The sequence below is a fragment of the Austrofundulus limnaeus genome, unplaced genomic scaffold (assembly GCF_001266775.1).
Source record: "Austrofundulus limnaeus strain Quisiro unplaced genomic scaffold, Austrofundulus_limnaeus-1.0 Scaffold53, whole genome shotgun sequence".
NCBI lineage: Eukaryota > Metazoa > Chordata > Actinopteri > Cyprinodontiformes > Rivulidae > Austrofundulus > Austrofundulus limnaeus.
Window position 1 is genome coordinate 738039 of NW_013952455.1, and position 19978 is coordinate 758016.

General features: G+C 39.0%; 1 protein-coding gene across 1 annotated transcript in view; it reads left to right on the forward strand.

The window, feature by feature from the left end:
• The first annotated feature begins 5520 nt into the window (after nucleotides 1–5520).
• The window catches only part of LOC106517810 (ral guanine nucleotide dissociation stimulator-like 1), a 17962-nt gene continuing 3504 nt past the window's right edge, over nucleotides 5521–19978 (forward strand). The window contains exons 1-15 of the mRNA XM_014008831.1: nucleotides 5521–5896; nucleotides 9711–10003; nucleotides 11327–11371; nucleotides 11484–11683; nucleotides 11819–11976; nucleotides 12054–12284; nucleotides 12405–12508; nucleotides 12825–12909; nucleotides 14096–14167; nucleotides 14650–14736; nucleotides 15262–15294; nucleotides 15688–15809; nucleotides 16071–16160; nucleotides 17999–18128; nucleotides 19563–19859. Coding sequence (XP_013864285.1) covers nucleotides 5873–5896; nucleotides 9711–10003; nucleotides 11327–11371; nucleotides 11484–11683; nucleotides 11819–11976; nucleotides 12054–12284; nucleotides 12405–12508; nucleotides 12825–12909; nucleotides 14096–14167; nucleotides 14650–14736; nucleotides 15262–15294; nucleotides 15688–15809; nucleotides 16071–16160; nucleotides 17999–18128; nucleotides 19563–19859 — 1971 coding nt within the window. The 5' untranslated portion in view covers nucleotides 5521–5872. The remainder of the gene's footprint in view (nucleotides 5897–9710; nucleotides 10004–11326; nucleotides 11372–11483; nucleotides 11684–11818; nucleotides 11977–12053; nucleotides 12285–12404; nucleotides 12509–12824; nucleotides 12910–14095; nucleotides 14168–14649; nucleotides 14737–15261; nucleotides 15295–15687; nucleotides 15810–16070; nucleotides 16161–17998; nucleotides 18129–19562; nucleotides 19860–19978) is intronic.

Below are 19978 nucleotides of genomic sequence, written 5' to 3' on the forward strand. Positions count from 1 at the left end.
AATTCTTTGCAGCCGCATTGCCAGTATTTTACAAATGATTTTGAGATCAGAGTTGAGTAAACTGATGGGTCTCATGTTTTCACATTTATTTGGGGGCTTACCCRGTTTTGGCAGCAGAATAATTAGAGCCTGATTCAAAGAGGGAGGCAGGGTGCCTTTTTTAAATGATTCCATAAACATATCTAGAAGGGGAGAGAGCAATTTATCCTTAAATTTTTTATAAAGGTCAATGGGAATGCCCCTTAGATACAATTTTACAATAAGAGATGATGTGACAATGGAAAGTTGAGGTGACGTTGTTACTCTGGCAACGTGTTTGTGTTTAGCGCCTGGGGAGCACCAAAATGAAAAGACTCTGATGAACCACACCCAACGGCATCAGAGTATCTGTGGCCATGACGCTTGTTCTTGAAGTAAAACTGAAACCAGAGCTGCACAAAATTTCAAACAAAAAGGACAGAAATATTATGTTGCCATTTATCGCTGCGCTCCTTTTACTACAAAGGATTTGTGCATCATAGTGTCTTGTGTGTGCAGGTAACCAAATGTTCAAAAGCATCTCTTGTTTTATGTGTCAAGTGTGATCTGTTTTCATAGATTCTTTCCACATTTCTGTATTTTTTCCATAAATGTTTTCAAGCGGTTGGTGCCACTCAACTATGCATTTGAAGGTTTAGACTTCATGGAAAGCATTAATCTGCCAATGGAGGGAATGCATTTCTGCTTACGTACTCTGCCTGTGTTGACACAAATGCGTCTAACGTAGAATTTAAGATGCTTCAGTCCCTGCAGGACCAGTTTCTGAACAATTAGTCTGAATACCAATCAAGGCTGGAATCTGCTCAGGTGGTGTGTATGTACAGTGAACAGACACTGAGCGTAAATTTTTAGTTGTGGAATAAAAATATATTTTACACTTTAGGAATCAGGAAAATGTCTTGATTTTATTTGTTAAATTTTTCTTGGTAGAAAGAAATCTGTCAACATGGCTTATGGAAGTCTCTCACATGGCCATGTTGACAAACAGCGTTCACAAGGGTGTCTCCAGAATGTCTCCAGAATGTCTTGTGACATTTATGGCGTTCTTAAATTCTTGTTGTGAGTATCGGAGTGACACTGCCCTGTCTTACATTTTGAACTTACCAATACGTGAAACAACTTTCCTCGAAAACAAAATACGTATTGTGGGCATCTCCAGTCTGTCTCAAGAGCGCTGAAGTGCGAAGGAGATAATAAAGTGAGTTGATATGGACAGATGTAGGCAAAGGAATAATGTGCACAGCCAAGAATGCATTTTTTGCAAGTGGTACAAAAAAAAAAAAAAAAAAAAAAAAAAAAAAAAAAAACCCAACAACCCACGATTTTCAAAAAATGGCCACTCAACACTCAGATGATGAATGATGAGACCATAGCAAGAATATTTGCCTAGAATCCTCCGAATCCAGTATGGCTGCCATGAGCATGACACATGGTGACAAACTGTAGGATTCAATTGTACACTTCTGTCAGTTTATGTCTCACTAAATCAGACAAACATATTCTGCACTACATTTACCTCCCAACATTTTGCTTCAGTGTTTGAATGCATGAAAGTCTCAGATTCTGGTCCCCAAGGGCAACTATCCTGCAGGTTTCAGTTATTTACCTGCAATTCAGCATCTTTATAAGTTCAGCAAATGCTTGTTAATCAATGATTTAATCAAATGAGGTGTGTCAAAGCAGAGAAACAACTAACATATGGATAATAGCCCTCAAAGACCAGGATTGGGCACCTCTGGCATAAAACAAAGAGACATGTTCCTGATAACAGCCTGGTTACTCAGCACAGCACTTAGAAAATCCCACTGATTGCGAACTGTTCCAACTACTGAACTTGTAGCTGGAACAGTGAGTGACTAGCCTGGTTTAAACCAGACCCTGTCCTTCACTTTGCTTCATACAAGGGTCTGGACTTGCTGAATAGAGAAGCGTTTCTTGCAGGAGACGTGGCCTCTGCTGAAGTTTAAAATGATTGGATCAGTTGGCTGCGACGTATGTCGCTGTGACGGAGGCTAAGCTAAGAAGCTAACCGGAAATCATGCGTTGCTGTAAACAACCCTACTGAGAGGAGAGAAGTACTGAGCCGAACGAGACGGCTGTAAATGAGAGCTGCTGCTTTGTCAGTCAAATTTAATTTAATTTGGAAACCTTATCAACACAGACTGGCTTCATTCACTTCCTCCACTGTCATTGCTAAACTAACTAGCAGACACTGTGCAGAACATCGACGTCGTTCAAAACTACTCCTTCTGTTTACTGATTGGCCGAGGTAAAATAAACTACAAGCAGACTCTGTGCAGAAAATCGATGTTCTCTTCTCTGATTGGCCCAGCTAAAAATCTGCCAGCGAAATCCATCTCAATGGGAGAAATCCCAAACGGAGCAGTGAAGGGAAACTAGAATTGAGTGGAGCTGCGTAGGAAGGCAAGGGCCAGGCTAGTGAGTGACAGTAGTGAGGTGTAAAGTCAATACCAGATGCCAGTTACAACTACAAAGGTAAACATGGCAACAACACCAGCAGTTCTGCTTCATTTTAGGTTTTGTAGTGTTAAGCAAAATTCACACTCCCTCCGAACTGCCAAAGTCGGCATGGATGTCAAGTTTCATGGCAAAAATTGTGTCACCAATGTCCTCAGCGTCGACTCGGCTGCCCCTTTTGGCACAACCTGCCAGCTGAACATTTTACCCCCCTCCCACTACGACGGTAATGTGTGATTCGTCAGAAGTTCATGGGCCTGTGTGTTTGTGCTGAAAGTGCTCGGACGACTCGCTTCCTGAGCCAGCTGTTAACAGGAAGCAGACTTTTATAAGTAAAACCGTAAAAACTCATGAATGGAGATAAAACAGACGTGCACAGAAGATTCCGATAAAAACTGTGGAGCTTTAACCGCGACAGATTTGTGGATAACTAGATACCACATAGCAGTAACAGAAGGACCCCCGCACGCACAAATGCACCAGAATTCAGAAGTCTTTATTCCTGATAAATGTCATGCCACTAAGTGCATCCCAAAATTGTAGTGGCTTGGGTGGGGGACNAATCTAAGTAAATTACTCGGCAACTTTTTCAAACTAGATATTCTTCAAATTCTTTTTTTTTGCCTTTATTTGTGTGGATCTTAGTTTGTGTTCATTATTTTATTCATTTTTGATTCATATTTTTTAAATAGTATTCCAAAAGACAAATTTGCTTTCTTGGTATTTTTGGAAGGCTCAGTTGGTGGAGCTGTTGTCTCCCAGCGAGAAGGTTGYCGGATCGAATCCTGGCTGGTGACCTTTCTGGGTAGATTTTGCATGTTCTCTCCATGCATGCCTGGGTTTTCTCCAAGCACTCCCTCAGCACAGACCAAAAACATGACTGTTAGGCAGTGGTGGAAAAAGTACTCAACTCTAGTAGTTGAGTAAAAGTATTGATACTCGGGGTCAAATCAACTACAAGTAAAAGTTACTCCGGCAAAAATCTACTCAACTACAAGTAAAAGTACTCCGGCAAAACTCTACTCATGTTAAAGTACTGAAGTACTTGCTTTTGAAAACACTTACGTATTCAAAAGTACATGCATTTTAAAATATTCAAGTATTCAAAAGTACAAATTAAATTTTCTAATATCAGTACACTGCTGTGTTGTTTTCAGAGTGATTTTACAGAACCTTGTAACTCTCAGAAACCACCTGATGTAAATGAGATGTAGAACCACCAAATTCTACACCTGTAAAGACTTCTGCATAAAAATACAATAAAGTGAGTGGTGAGTTCTTAAATGCAGAAATGTAGTTCATCCACAATGAACACAGGAGTCATTTAAACTGACACAAACTATTTTTCAGTCCTGAAATCTCAAACCTCGAGCTGAGATATGGCCATGGTTTCTCTACTCTCTTCAATCGTCTCCATTGCTGGAGCTCAGCTTGCGACAGTTAATGAAAATGATGTAATTCCAAATCTATTCCAGGTGTGAGTTACAACTGTGAATTGGTTCCCCTTGTGAGGAACATAGTGTGGCATTTCAAGAAAGAAAAACAGCAACAGCTGATTACAACGCAATGCTGAACCTACAGTAGCAAGGAACTAACAAGCTTCCTAGAAATGTAGTGGGGTCAAAATTACAACATTTGTCTTTGAAATGTAGTGGAGTGAAAGTAATAAGAACCACAAAAAATGATTACTCAAGTAAAGTAAAGATGCTCAAAAATGTTTCTAAGTACAGTACTTAAGTAAATGTACTTTGTTACTGTCCACCACTGCTTAAATGATAACTYTACATTGTAGGTGTGAGTGAGAGAGTGAATAGTTGTTTGTCTCTAGACGGCCCTGTCCAGGGTGTACCCCACCCCTGACTGCTGGATATGGGCACCGGTGATCCCCATGACTCTGAAGTGAGGTAAAAAATGGATGGAAATTTGGTTTCCTCCTCATTTAGCTAAATATTCATTGATTAAGGGTTTCCCTTTAATCATACAAAGTCATGCTTCAGCGTTTAAGAGTCTTATTATTTAAGGATGAACAAATAAACTGTTATTGGTCAGTGAACTGACCCGGTGACTYAGTTTAGTGCTAAAATAAGTATAAAGTGAGAAGAAAGTCACACTTTCTTTTTGTCACACTGTTATACCAACCTACAGTATTATTTACAAAGGCCTAAATGTTATTTACAAAGGTCTAAATTTTATGAGCTCTAATTTTACATGTTTGTTTTTCTCACGACTTTGCCTTCAATGTAAAACAATAATTAAATCATTGTTGGTGTATTTCTCAGATCACTGAACATAAATAGACTCAAAAGGATTGTATGCACACAAACACACACAGATTGTTTTTCTATCACTGTGGGGACCTTGCACTGACTTCCATTCATTTTCTRGTCATTTCTATAGCCTAACCTTGACCTTTCAAACCTAACCACCCCAGTACATACCAAACCCTAAATCTAGCCTAAACTCAATTCACATCTTGGTCCTAAACCTAACCCCCCAACCAAAATCAGCATAGGTACCAGACTTTGGTTTTCATGAGGAGCATTGRGTCCCCACACAGCTGTGTTTCTCTAGAAAATGGTCCCTATTATTTTAGCAAAAATGTGCACACACACACATCCTTGTAATTTCATCGAGCAGTACTTTGTACTGACTTCCATTCTTATTTTAACTGCATTTATGCTTAACCCCAAGCTTTTCCATAACCCTAACCATTAATACACTATTATGAACACTAACCTGAACCATAACTCAATTCACGCCATTCCTCTAAACCTAACTGGTAGAGCGCAGTAGAACTGCAAAAACAGTGAGGACCAGAAATATGTCCAAACTTCCAAAAAAYGACCTCCGTTTGCTGGTTAAAAACAAAAGGTAGTCCTCACTCTGTAGCAGAAACAAGTCCACATACACGCACAGTGCCACACCTCCCCTCATACTTTGCCTGAGGAGTCTCCTCCTCCTATAAAACCCAGCCAGTTTCGGGCTCCTCTGCTGTCACAGATCAGAGCTCTCAGCTGCAGTCAGTGCTCCTGGATCTCACTCTTCCGCTCAGACAAGTTGGAGCAACCTGACCCTCACCTCTGTTGGCCCTGGGACAAACGGCCACATGGACACAAGCTGGACATATTTTATAAAGACACAAAAAGAAGCAAGCAAGAACTCTGTTGACAGTTGTCTTTAAAATTCTCAATCAGGTTTGCTGTTGTAGCTCAAGATAATTCTTTTAAAAAGGATTTGATTTCAAGTTCTGTGAAGATAAGCTTTAAATACATTTATGGTTCAACAAGTTTAGAGCTCATTTCAAGAGAGGTTTCTGTCAAGATGAAGAGCCACAGTTCTTGAGAGACTTGACGAGATGGGAAAATGGGAGATAACAATGGTAAGTTTGACTTGATGTCTCAATATTCAAATGGTGGAGCAAATCAGCACTTTAAGTCCTCTGGGGCCACAAAAATAAACAAATTCTAAAATATAATAGTTTTAACATCACATTTCAGTGTTTTTAATGGTCTATCTGTCATTGCTAAACAAATGACAAACTATTTTTCTTACAAATTAAAAAAAAACGACAGCTTCAGTCTCAGATAAATGGATGCCTGTTTACTTCTTGGGTAAATATGTAACCTTGTGATTTTTCTGAAAGAAGAGTCAGTTTTTTAACTGTAATTTTAAATCCTGAAAACTGCTTCGGGCTGTAAACAGTAATTAATTAGACTCTACTTTTACTTTTGTTTCATTTTTTGCTCTTCTATCTCGTCACCCTGTAGAAGCTCGGCACATCTGTGACCAGCACCTGCAAACACTCCATTACAATGAAAGACCTAGTATTTCTCAAATGACCGCTTATCTCCTGACACCTTTCATTTTATCTGGAGATTGTTTAATATTAAGAAGTGATGGAGTTATGAAGCTCAAAAAYAATATTTTCAGTCTCAGGCAACAAACTGTTTTCTTGAATTATTGATTCGTACTTTAGAATATACATTGTGAATAATTCTCATCTACAATGTCAAACTTTGGCCCAGATTCAGTAAAAATCACAGAGATTTTGCCATTTTTGTGTTGGCTTAGGCTGATTTATCTGGCAGCCTTACTGAATTGGGTTGACTCCAAAAGGATAGTGAGCAACCAGTAATTATTCACTGATAGTTTCATTAAAATTCCTCTGGTGATTCAAGAGATGCTGTACATATGCTAACAGAACAAAAAAGGGTTAACAACAATTAACAGTGTAGTTTTAATCAACAATCTTGCTCATTGTGTTGCGCTCAGAATATCCATTGAGGACAACACCCAGCTACTACCACACCAAATTTTAGGGCAACATCTATGATTGGCTGCGATGCAGTCGTTGTGTTCTCTAAAGCCAGCTGGTTGTAGCAACCAACATTATTAGGTTGAGTCCACAAATTAGTTGTTATAGATTCACACCTAGTGATTACTTTTGCAGAGTCCTTGAAATATCCAGTAATATAAGCCCTACTTTGCTAACAGTAAAAACAAATAAACACATAAATTCTCATTTCAACCTAGAATGGACTTGTAAAATAAATGAAGTTAATTTGATCCATTTGCACATAACTCAGATGTTTTAGTCAGCAGTCATGTCAGAGCTGGTATTTACAGTATGCCAGCATTTGTTTTGTAGGAAAAGTAAGCGAGTTTGATTTAAATCTGGGTCACGGTATTTAAATGACAAAGTCACTCAGCGAGCTGCGTCTCATCTTCTTGTTTCACTTTGGAGATCAAAAGATGGAAGCCGGGATGTCTGAGCCGCCCCGAGGGGTTAGGTTTGCATTTAAATCAGATTAATTGTAAAAATCAAAAGGCTAACATCTKCTTGAACTGAATATGGATCATCAAGCCTGTGATGTAGTAAAGTGTCCTCTTATCACAATAGGCATTCATTTGTATTTATTAATTTTTTTTCTTACAAAAAAAAAAACATGGGCACATTAACTGGCATTATGCAACCAGCTGCTGTCTTCTTACGGTTCAGATGAGCTGAAAGCCTGAACAAGGTGCTCAGTATGCACATCTGATAAAACTGCTTCCTCGGTGTCATGCCAAGAGTCTGCTGTTGGCGCTTTCGCTTGAAAAATGATTGAACAGCCTTCGCTGAGATCTAAAGAGTCCCGACCTCTGGTTTGAATATATGAAAAGCTGGTCTGTTTTAATAAGTCTGCAGCTCCAGCTGCTGTAGGAGCTGCAGACCTGTGGTGAGCTCTGAGCCGACACAATGGAAAGTTAAAGCCCTCTGGTATTCAGGATTTTGCTTTGTTGTGCTCACGCTGCAGTTCTCCTGTATTTATCCATAAACATTTATGCGTGCCCACTAAATTCCTGGAAAGTTGACGGTGCTTCGTTGTAGAAAAAAGTGTGAAAACTTTATTAAAGGTGTAAGAGGTTTTGTTCACAGCACAGCCACATCCTGAGAAAGGTGTAAATGCTCAGAGTCTGTTTTGATATGACTCTAAGCCACTACCGCACCAAACTAATAGGTGACTTCTAAAATGATTACTTAGTGGGCAAAAATATTATTGCAGCTTTGCCTTCTCCTGCAGACAATCCATTAAAGTTTATAGAAACTCTTAAATTTGAGAAGCAAATAACTTCAATTTTAAAAACTAGGTTTTATTATGTGTAATTGCCAAAGCAACATAATACATCCCTTAAAAAGACAATTATCTATGCTTTTAGACTTAAAACTTTATGGTCCTACAAGGGGACATTCTTTTCCACAAACCAGCCCCTTCACTCCCATCAGCATGTAGTTAGTAACAACCAACCATGGTTAACTACCATACAGCATGAGACAAAACATAACAAAACATCATCACACAAAGTTCAACATAAAATGGTATCCTTAACAGGTCTATTGTTTAAGGTGTTTATAACTGTGAGCTTCAAGCTTTTTTCAAAATGAGTTGTCCTGTAACACAACATCCTGTATCTTTACCCGAGGGCAGTAAAGTGAGGTGTTATTGATGTCCTGTGYTGTTAATAATACAATGCCTGTGATGGCCTTATTATTTAGTTCAGAAAGGTTGGGTGTGGGCAGACCAATAATTTCATCACCTCCATAATGAACTACTGCAGTTTTTTAAAATATATGTTGGTCTTAAACAATCAGCATTCCATCATCTGCAGTTAGTACAGAACAACTGCACATCTGTTAACTTTTATTTCTTCTGTAAGTTCCTGCAAAGAATCAATAAAGCATCATCCATCATCCATCCATCCATCCATCCATCCATCCATCCATCCATCCATCCATCCATCCATCCATCCATCCATCAGAAAACGTGACCACCTCACTCCAGTTTTAGCAAATTGCATGTTCATTTTCATATTGATTTTAAGATTATTTTATTTACTTTAAAGTTTTGAATGGCTCGGCACCCAATTACTTATCAGAACTTTTTGACTTTTATGATCTTAAAACAGGACTGAGGTCCTCCAGTCAGATGCTTGTAGTGCAGTCAAGGGTTTAATTAAAGCACAGAGGATATTKGGCTTTTGCAGTGGAACAACCTGCCCCTTTATCTCATCCTGCAGTCTGTAGAGTCGTCTGAAAACTCATTTCTTTACACTGATTTCTAAGTGAAGTTCGGTTTCAGTTTCATCAGAAGTTTGTTGTGATACTTTGTTGTTTTAGTTTGTCCCTCCCCACACACACTTTATGGATACACCCACTTGTGGATATTTGATACCTGAGATTTACATTTATTTTATTATTGATTTTCTTATTTGTTCTAAACTCTCTTGTGAACCCCTTTGGTCAATTGACCTTACATTTTATTTCATGGAAGTAAAGACTTGTAATGGTTGCATTTTGGTGTGCATTACCTAAAAACCTAAAACTTGTTATCGTTGTCTTCATATGCTGATCTGTTGGTGCAGTCAGTGTAGATGATGGGTATTAAACATGACGTATTTGCTGTGGTCCATGAAGGATCAGTGCAACTCCCTTATTACTGTATGTCACTAATTTGTGTGTAGCTCGCTGCTTGGTCATGATGACTTGTTAGTATTTTTATATCTTCATGGCTTGTCTTTCAACCCTTCTGTTATAACCACAAACATTACTCAGTGTATAACTGTGCGTTTTGACCAGTATAAAGGTGCAAACTATGTTTAGAGTTTGTGCTTGAAAATAAAAACCTTCTATTTGTCTCCYCTGTTCTTCTAAGAATCCAGTGCAGGAGTGGGGTGAGGAGACCGAGGACGGAGTGGTGTACGGAGTCACTCTGCGCCGGGAGCCCGTTCTCACGTCCCCCAGCCCCGATGAGACCAGCTCAACATGCTGTGGCTTCATCCAGTACCGAACCTACAAGGTGCGGCGCCTGAAGGCTGCCACCCTGGACCAGCTGGTCAGTCACCTCCTCAACTGTAGAAACCAGGAGCACGACTACAGCCGGATCTTTCTCTCCACATACAGAACTTTTACCAGCACAACAAAGCTCATAGAGATGCTCTTTCACAAGTACGTCCATAACTGGGTCTGACGCGTGACTGTTTTTATTTCTTCAGTATATTTATTATTGAGGAAAAAAATAGATCATTTATGGAAATGTTTTGAATGGAGCTACTCCTTGAAACCCCAATATCATCAATCTTCTCTAAAGCTTAGATTACTTCTGTAATTATCCAAGCCAGTGGTTCCCAAAGTTGGGGTTGAGACCCCACTGTGGGTCGTAAAACATTAAGTAAAGGCTCCCTGGTGATTTCCAGAAATCTATTTTAGCATAAAAACATGCTAATGGAAAATTATTACCATAATTGTTAAAAAGAAAAAAACACAATAATCATCAATGAATAAATTTGTATCATACTGCAGTTGTTAAAGTTTGTATTCTAGTTATGCCCAACAATGATTAACRCTGTTAGCTCTGTGTTTAAAGTGCCTGTGACATGCCTGTCCTTCAAATACAAAAAGTCAAAGAAAACATCTTTATATTTAAGAAACTTTAATGTTCATCTGTTCACTTATTTTGACAAACAAGTGGCATATTTTCATTTGAGCTTGGCTCCATCCATCCATCCATCCATCCATCCATCCATCCATCCATCCATCCATCCATCCATCCATCCATCCATCCTGTCATGTTGCAAATATCTCAACAACTGTTCATCTCAGCGGCGTGATTTTTATTTTTTACAAGATGTCATCAATGCCTTCATATTAAATACAAAAATTTGATGTGACAGGCTCTTTAATACAGTTGTTAGAAAAGGTATGGGTTTTCCTAAAGCACACATCCTAAAGCAGCAGGAGGTGTAACAAACTGAAAATTGAGCTGTAAAGAAGAAAAATGGGCAAACATTCAGAAGGCTTCAACACATATGCATTAGCACTTATTCACACATCTAAACACTCTTCTATAGGCTTTGTGCCAGCTTTGGAACACAGTTCCTACCAGTCTAGTGATTTCCCACAAGATAAAAAGTTTGCTTTATACTTAAAAAAACCCTTTTTGTTTTGTTGCTCAGGCAGAGTCACGATGTGGTGGTGATGGTTGGGTGGGGCGGGAAAGATCTTTTCACTCAATGTTCCCTCTGATAAAGCAAGCATCTTATCCCAGCTTTGATATAATCAGGAGTGCCTTGCAGGTGCTCATTATCTGGAGACTGTCAACAGTAATTATGTGCTTCAAGGTTTTAGATTGTGGTCGGCAGGATCTGCCGTCAGCAGTTAGCATAGCAGCTAGGCAGCCACAAATAATGATTAAAAGATTTCTGTACAAAAAGAAGATACTGTGCATATTCTGACTTTTAAATCYTTTGTTTTATACATTTTTGCTCACAGAGACAGTACTTCCTTTGATCTTGACAATGCTGATTACACCAAGAGGTAGGGTCCATAAGTTTTGAGTTTAACCTGCTTATCTCTAATGAGTTCCTCTGGTTTATTGTGTCATTTTTGTGGTTAAAATGTAATGTTACTTCCGTTCCCACCCCCCCAGCTCTCTCCTGACCTTCGTTCAGACATGGTTGGAGGAGTACAGTGAAGACTTCAGGGATCCTTCGCTGCATCCGGCGCTCATGCTGCTGTTGGATCACCTAAGGATCAGCGCCGCAGTGTACGGCGACATGCACAGCCAGCCCAACTTCTGCTCATTGGCGAGTCAAGCCGAGGAGCTGCTCGACAGGTTCCACAAAGAAGGTGACCGTTCACCTCATAACATACCCTATTTGCAGCATGGCTTTGTTGCTCAGTCTTAAAGTCCGAGTTGCTTGGAATGATGTAAAAACCCAATAAAACTTCTTACATTTTCTTTATTCTTGGTACRYGTTTCAGAAGTAGCATCAAAGGTCGACTCTGCTGCAGCAGACCTTGACCAAGATGAGGAGGTATCGGTTGATGAGGACTCAGAATGTGAAAACTCACTAGGTCAAGGCAACGTCATGGACTTCTCCGCTACAGCCATTGCAGAACAGCTCACCCGAATAGACTCTGTATGTTAGAGAACATTTCTAATTGTCYGCACTCAGTTTTTTTGATAGTGACTGACAGCTGTCGCTGGACATTTCAGGCTCTGTTCATCAAAGTGGCTCCCTACCAGTGTTTGGGMTGCATGTGGTCCCAAAGAGACAAGAAGGAGAACATGTCTCCCACCATTCGTGCCACTATTGCCCAATTCAATGCCATCACCAACTGGGTCATTGCGTCCCTGCTCTGCCCTCCTTGCACGTCCTCCCGTGTGCCTCCCACATCAGCGGTGCAGAGGGCTCGCATCATAGAGAAGTGGATCAAAGTAGCACAGGTGAGTTTTAGGAGCTAAAAATGGTGACTCTTTTTTTAGAAGGTTTGTCTTGTGCAAATCTAAGAAGACAGAAACATGCCTAGAATAGTTTCCTTGACATGCAAGTTGTTTCTTTTACAGGAATGCCGTCGCTTRAAAAACTTCTCTTCTCTGAAGGCCATCCTGTCTGCCCTTCATTCAAATGCAATTCACAGGCTGAGGAAGACTTGGGCTGCTGTTTCAAGGTTGGATCATTTCTATTTCAAAGGCCACATTCTTTAGTTTGTTGTTACGCTCATAAATGATATGAATTTCTACATAATCATTGTTTAATGAGGCCTTTGAACCCTCTTCAAGTGCAATCCTATAACTTTGTTTTTTTGCGGTGTCAGCAGAAATATGGTTTGAAAGCAATGASCCAGATTCTAGTTCAGGTCAATATCGTTCAAGGTGTTAAAACAGTGTACAGTGCAAGCTAACCATTATGTGTGGATCTTTAACACTTAACATGGATAATAGTTTAAGCATGACACTTAATATAGGGTTTGTTGTTTTTTGCAGAGACAGCACAGCTGCATTTGAAAACCTCTGGATGACTTTTCCTGAYGAGAACTGTGTTCTGATCAACAAAGAGCTCCTAGTGGAGGTGAGGAATAATTGGTGTGAAGCTGGAGTTTGAACTGATCACCAACAATGCAAGCACAAGTTAACTTCAGGTTTGATGACAGCCAGAAATAGATGCTCTCAAAGGGGTTTGCAAAGATCCTGTAAAAGCATCTGTCAAAAATATGTTTTCTYTTAAAAGTAATGCACAACAGATACATTCTCTAAATCAAAATACAGCTTTCTTGATTATGTCCACAAATATTGTCTCTTTACATAACAAGCGTCATCTTARTGTAGTATAACCATTACTTTGAAATATCAAATAAACCCCATATATAAATGCCATAATGAAAGTTACATAGCAATGACCCAACAATAACAACACACAGTATCATGCTGTGCTATGCTAATGCTCTGTCTGAACTGTTAAAACCCTACTAACCCTAACCCTAACCCTAACCCTAACTCTGATGGATTTGAAAGAAGGTGATGTCCATGTTTCTGGTGTGGGTTTGGTTTTGACTTTCCTTTAACACAAGGAGAACAGGAGCTAAATTACTAAACTGAAGTACACCAGAGTAGAGCAGTGAGAGCACTAGCAAGAAGAAAAGACCCCAAAGATTGTGGATAAGACCAACAAATACGGCATGAAAAGATGTCAAAGTTCAGTTAAAGAACATACGTAGTGCAATGATTGTTTCTTACACTGGAAATGATTGTCTTCTTGCCCATGAATTTCACTCTTGTAATAATTAAAAAGATTGTGTCTTGAGTTAATGTTTGCAGGAAGGAACAGAATATTAACAGTAAACAGTCCTCAAGCACATTACGTTCCCTTTCAATGCTGTTTTTGGAAGTCATTTTCTGGTGACTTTGTTTTTGTTCAGTTCTAGGGAAAGCGATCTAAAGTAAACAGATCWCCAGCACTTTTTGTAAACAGTTGTTAGTATTTGTTGGTGAACAAGAACAACTCTTCATTAAGAAATACTGTCCCTATTTTCATAAAGGAGGCTTTTTATCAGTGAAAATACTGACCCTCATTTGCTTACAGAACTGTCTGTACACATATAAAGGCTTCAGAGGTTTAGGAATGGCCTCTGTTCATTTGAAAAAGAAAAAAAACCTTCTAAACAGGATATTTCAAGCTAATGTGTAATGGAAGTTCTTCTCACGCCAATATGTGCCTGCAACCTTAAAATGAATCCTGCTTTGACTGTCATTAACAGGATGGAAACCAAGCCACAGTGGATAACGTTTCTCCAAAGATACCCAAGAAGTGTCAACTCCTCAGACAGATGGTGAGTCAAACCTTACAGTGACAAAAAGGGGCATTTAAAATGTGATTAAGCCAAAAGGCACACATCTGAGCATAAACTGATCATGCCGTGGGAATGAAACAAAATGCTGTTTTTTTTTATCTTGGGAGTGTAACGTTCACGTGAGGCCAAAGATGCATGGATTTTTTTTCATTCTAATATTACTCCTCTGTAAGCCACATGAGAGCTGATTTCTCCCCCTAAGTGTGGGTGGAGAATCTCTGGCACAGTCAAGACCAGAACCTATCTTTAGCAYAGGGGTTAGGCAGGTTTCAAATGACTCCCAGGTCACCTGGATCTTTGGTTGATAATAATAGACTGGACTGAGGTCATTCTGGGTTGTAATATAAGCTCAGTGCTGCTGACTGACTGAWAGACATTTATGAACATTGTCATATTTAAGCTGTGGTATAAGAGACAAAACAAATAAAAGAGATAGGTGTTCATACATGTTGTGCTTGCAGAGTACCTCCAGTGGAGTGGTTCCTTACCTGGGCACCTATCTGTCCAGCCTCACCATGTTGGACACAGCTCTGCCAGACACTGTGCAGGTAAATCGTGCAGACAAAAATGAAACATACACAAAATTTACTTCATATTAGGGATTAAATATTAGTACATAGCAGCGAAAAGTTCATTTAAATYGAATGTCAATCTTAAGTAAAGTGGGGATGGGGGGCAGCTATCTTTTAGGCTATGTCTAGAACATGGCCGCCATTTCTAAAGCTGCCATGTTGGATCAAAATAAAACCGTGCTCTGTAAGTTTTGACTCACAAGGTGTCCTGTGACTTAGATAAGTAAATAGCTAGTGCAAATGTTTGGGGTGTGTGTATCGATAGCAAGATTATTTATAACTTCTCACTTGAAATGGAACTATTACTCAAAATTATTTGCACATTTAAAAATAATCAGTAAATACTTTACACTTTACATTCTGAAATTCAGATAGACTTTAGAAGTCCACAGATGCATTTCAGACACATCGAGACATCTACTGTACATGAATAGTTAGGATATTCACCAGTATATTTACTGTTTTATGTATTAAAGTACTAAAAATTGACTCTTTCAACAGGGTGGACTCATAAACTTTGAGAAGAGGAGAAGGGTAAGCAGGGTTCCTCCTTTTTTAATWCAATCTTCCTTTTTTATGTCTTTAAACAAGCAAAACCACAGTCCAAGGGTGTAGGTGTGGCATATTTCAATTCCTACATGCTGTTTGGGTGTGAAAAGCTAACAGGTTTTGTCAGAGTAAACAAAAAGTAAGACGCATACTTTAGCACTTATTAGAAGCTCAAATCACCTGACACGTTTTAATCATTTACAGATTAATGCGAACAGAACCCTGAAACAGAACTCACTCTCTCGTATCACTTTGTTGATTCAGCGAGTTAATGYAACCACTAAAAAGCTGACCTTCTGTAACATCTTCCAGTGTGTTGTTGCTTTAGTTTTCTCATTTATCCATCAACATTTCTTATTTTTTTCCTCTTTCCTACAGGAATTTGATATCCTTTCACAGATTCAGGGGATGCAGGCGTCATGTTCCCAGTATAATCTCCCTCATTACCCTAAAATCACTGCTGGTATACATGAACATAAGCCGCTTACTGATCAGGAGAGGTGAGTCAAAACAACCAAAAAACTGTTTTATCCTTTGACACATGAGAGACTCACATGCAAAGAACGTGCTGTCGAGACATAATCAAACACTGACTGCTGTATAAACTGAAAGCTGCATTATCATGGTTGTTTTTTTTTTTATAATATACTGCTTTCTTGATCTTTAACTTAAGGAAGAAATCTGCTTTTCATTAGTTGTAGTTTTTTAGACACCTTGCGCCCTCAAATCGAGTATTAAAGTACTTGTGTGTTTCATTAAAGTTATGAACTTTCAAGATGTCTCGAGCCTCCGGTTGACACGTGTTCTCCACCGTCCTGCAACAAACGCTCCCTCACCAAGAAACTCTCCTTGTAAGTATCAGGCTGCTCTGCTCAGAAACACAAAGACACAGTTAAAACAAACACATCATCTAATAAGTGCTTATTTTTATTTTTGTCTGTGTTTTTATGCAAGGTACCAAAATTTCCCACACATTTTCACACACTATTAAAATTTAAGAAAGTAATTTTAGGACGTATACCTACAATCGATTACCTTGTGAAATCAACCTGATTCAAGATGGCTGCCACAGCATACCAATCAAGCAACTCCTAAACTGTTTTTTACTCAGACGGTAGCTGAGAGTTACCCTAAACTCACTCACAGCTTGCCCAAGAGCTATTTACTTAAAAAAACATCTTTAACTAATTGGAGTCCCTGGAAATATTATAATGAAACCTTTAGGAAATACCAAATGAATCTACAGCTGATTAATGTTTAGAGCCAATTTAATTCAATATGACCATCACAGCAAACTTTAAAAAACACAAAAATAAATAAAATTTGATCTATTTTACAGATAMTAAGCTAAACTTTGGTGTGATTGAAGCTTAGACTCATTTACAACATAAACACTAAGAGCAACTCTTTGCATAATATCCTTGCTTAAAACTTTTAAGTTTCAATAGGAGTCACTCCTACTTGTTTGGAACTAAAATATCATTTGAACCAATGTACAGATTTTAATAAAACATTGAGAAAATAATCATAGGGCATTCATCTACAGCCAAGTAGTGGTCTCTGCAATCACTAAGTGGGAGGTTCCTGGGTGTAGGTGTAGTTTGGGAAAAAGGCAAACATTTTTTRGCGTGGGAGGAGTTGGGGAAAACTGTGATTGGTCCAACTGACTTGTGGGGGAAGTTGAAAGGTGTTGCTGTCAACCATGATTGATTACAGAAAGTATTGACCAGCACAACGCTGTTAGTGTACAATGATAATTAGTAAAATATTCAATTTGATTTTCAGAAACTCTTCCCATATCCAGGAACCCCCCACTTAGTCACTGCAGAGCCCCCCAGTCTATTCAATGTATGTCATCACAGCTAATCAACAGTAGCCAACCCAAAATATGTTTTACTCAGTTTTACAGATATTGAGCAAAGTTTTGTAGCCAAAGGTTATTTCCAACACAACAGTGACATCTTGTTGTACTTACTTATTGCATGAGATTGCTCATGTTATTTTCAATGTTTGATTAAAAAACTCTGGCAAGAAAGGTGATGTGCATATTGACAGAAATTCTTTCAAAGAATGCAAAATCCTAAATATGGAAGCCGAAAGTGGACGGTTTCCGCATATAATTTTTTCCATGGTTTTCTCATGTTAACGAAATAACGATGAGCTTTTTCTCAAGATGGCAAGTTCATTTCCCAGTGGTTTTCTTGAGATGACRAGTTATGGTTTTTCTTTTGTGCATCATTCAGTAACCATAGAGATGGCCTGGTCCCCTCAGCTGGTCACTGATGATGTTTAATATACCATAACTAAGGCTGAAACTGCAGTTTGTCTTGTAAAAATAACTCAAATCAGCTGTCGTCATTTAAGGAGACGGCTGGCCCGACTGTAGCTCAACAGGCTTTTACTCTTAAGTGATCCTGCTGATGATAAACTTCATCATTTACCAGCTGAGGGGACCAGGTTGTCTTCAGGTTACSGGATGATGCACGAGAGGAAAACCGTAACTCATTACCTCAAAAAATAAAAACATGAAAAAAAATCAGGAAATTAACTTATCACGAGAAAACCGTGGGGAAAAATTATATGCAGAAAAGGTCCGCTCTTGGCTTCCATAAAATAATGATCATATTATTCATTTTATTGTATTTTTTTTATTCCAGCATAGTTCTTAAAGTAAGTTCTCTGTCTTCAGTTTGTTGCCACAAATCGATGGTTCTAGGAAACTCCCAGCTGACCAAATCAGTGTTTCGTCTTCTGGATCCAGCGGTTCTGAGATGGAGGATCTGTCTTTTCCACATCTGTCCCGTTCCACCCGACCTCAGGTAACCAGCTGTGTGTGCGTGGTGGTTTCAGCCTCCATTGTCTAATGTCTCTGACTTCTATCCATTCTTTGGTTTGTCCCTTGTGCCAACAGTGACTGCTTTTGTTGCAAGCTTTGTTGCACTGCGCTTTCATCAAAATGCAATCTGTGWAGAAAGCTTTCTTTGTTTCTGTTTGACAGTCATCTATTTTTAAGCAATCCAAAGAAAAAAAAAAGAACAACCAATTTGGTATTTCYGATGAGTGAGGAGGAAGTTACTTTAAATATGAAGAAACTTACGTAATGTTTAGTAAAAAAAAAAATCCCCTTTTCAGGATCACTTAAATTGTTCAGCAACTAACAAAACAAAACAAGAAAAAAATACTTGGGGATGTCTAAAATAATTACAGCAAGATTTTTTTTGTACTTAATTGAAAAATAAAAATTAAACACAATATTTAGTACAGCCTGGAATAGATGCTGGAAAGCTGAGAGGGTTGTTTATATTACTGAGAAGACCCAAGGCCTCAAACATACAGGTCCTGGCTGACAGGCTGGACCTTCTGACTTCCAATTCTGAACACTGTCAATTTTGGTAAATCATCGATGTAAATCAGAAACAACAGTAGACTCAAAATGGACCCTTGTGGAACTCCACATTTTAGAGCATCTTGCAGTGACAAATTATTATTAAAAAAGACAAAGTGCTCTTTGTTCTACTAGTAATTTTCCAACTATTTCAGAACCTTAATTTTAAACCATAAATAGATGGTAATATTGTCATGGTCTGTGTATCTGTTTTGTAAGTGTTTTTGGTTACTCTTTTTTGTTTCTGTATTCCACTTTTTTTCTGTTTACTTCCTCCTGACTGTCTCTGCTCCAGCCCTTCCCACATTCACATGTTCCTCATGTTTCTCTCCCAGGTGTTTCTTGTTGTAGCATGTTAGTTCCACTTTATATTCTGTTCTCTCTCCTCAGTCTGYTTTGTTGCTTGCATGTTTGTCACCACAGCGTGTTTTGCCTTCCTTGTTACCTGTTCATGCTCCTGGATTTCTGTAAATGCATTTTTACTGCCCCACTCATTCAGTCCTGCACCCGGGGTTGCATCCTTTCAAGTCACATTATAGAATATCATAATCTACAGTGTCAAAAGCTTTACACAAGTCCAAGAATATTCCTGAAGCACATTATTTTTTCTTGAAAAAAGCTAAAATCTTTTCTCTAAGATGCAGGAGAGCCATATATGTATAACAGTTCTTTCTAAAACCATACTGGTGCTCATACAAGATATTATCAAGATACTTCAAAAGTCTGTTATTGTGTATASTAAACTCTCAGGTGTCTTAGAAAAKTATTAATACTTCTCTGTTTTCGAAAGTGCTACAAGTGCTATTACTATTTACAATGACAACTAAAAACGTTGTTTCTTGTTTATTTCTCTCTTGCTCCTCTACAGTCCTTCCACAGCTCTTGCAGCAACATGTCTGAGGCCTTCTCATCCTCTTTGTCCTCCCCCTGCCCCTCAGCAGTTTCCTCGTCAGAGTCTCCTTCTCCCTCCAGCTCCTCTCCTGACTGCAGCACAGACCTCTGCTCGGCAGCCTCGCACCCTACTCCTCSTCTGGCCTCCCATCACAAACGCTCCGTTTCCATGAACTCCCTGCCCGTGTATAACMATCAGGGGGCCGACTCCTGCATCATCAGGGTTAGCGTGGACGTGGGCCAAAACAATGGCAACATGTACAGAAGCATTCTGGTGAGTTACCGCTTAAAGTTAAAAATGCAAACAATGGGCCTCATGCAAGAACCGTTCGTACGCACAGATTTGTTCTTAAGTTGTGCGTACGAGTGATTTAGGAGAATTTGTGGCATTCA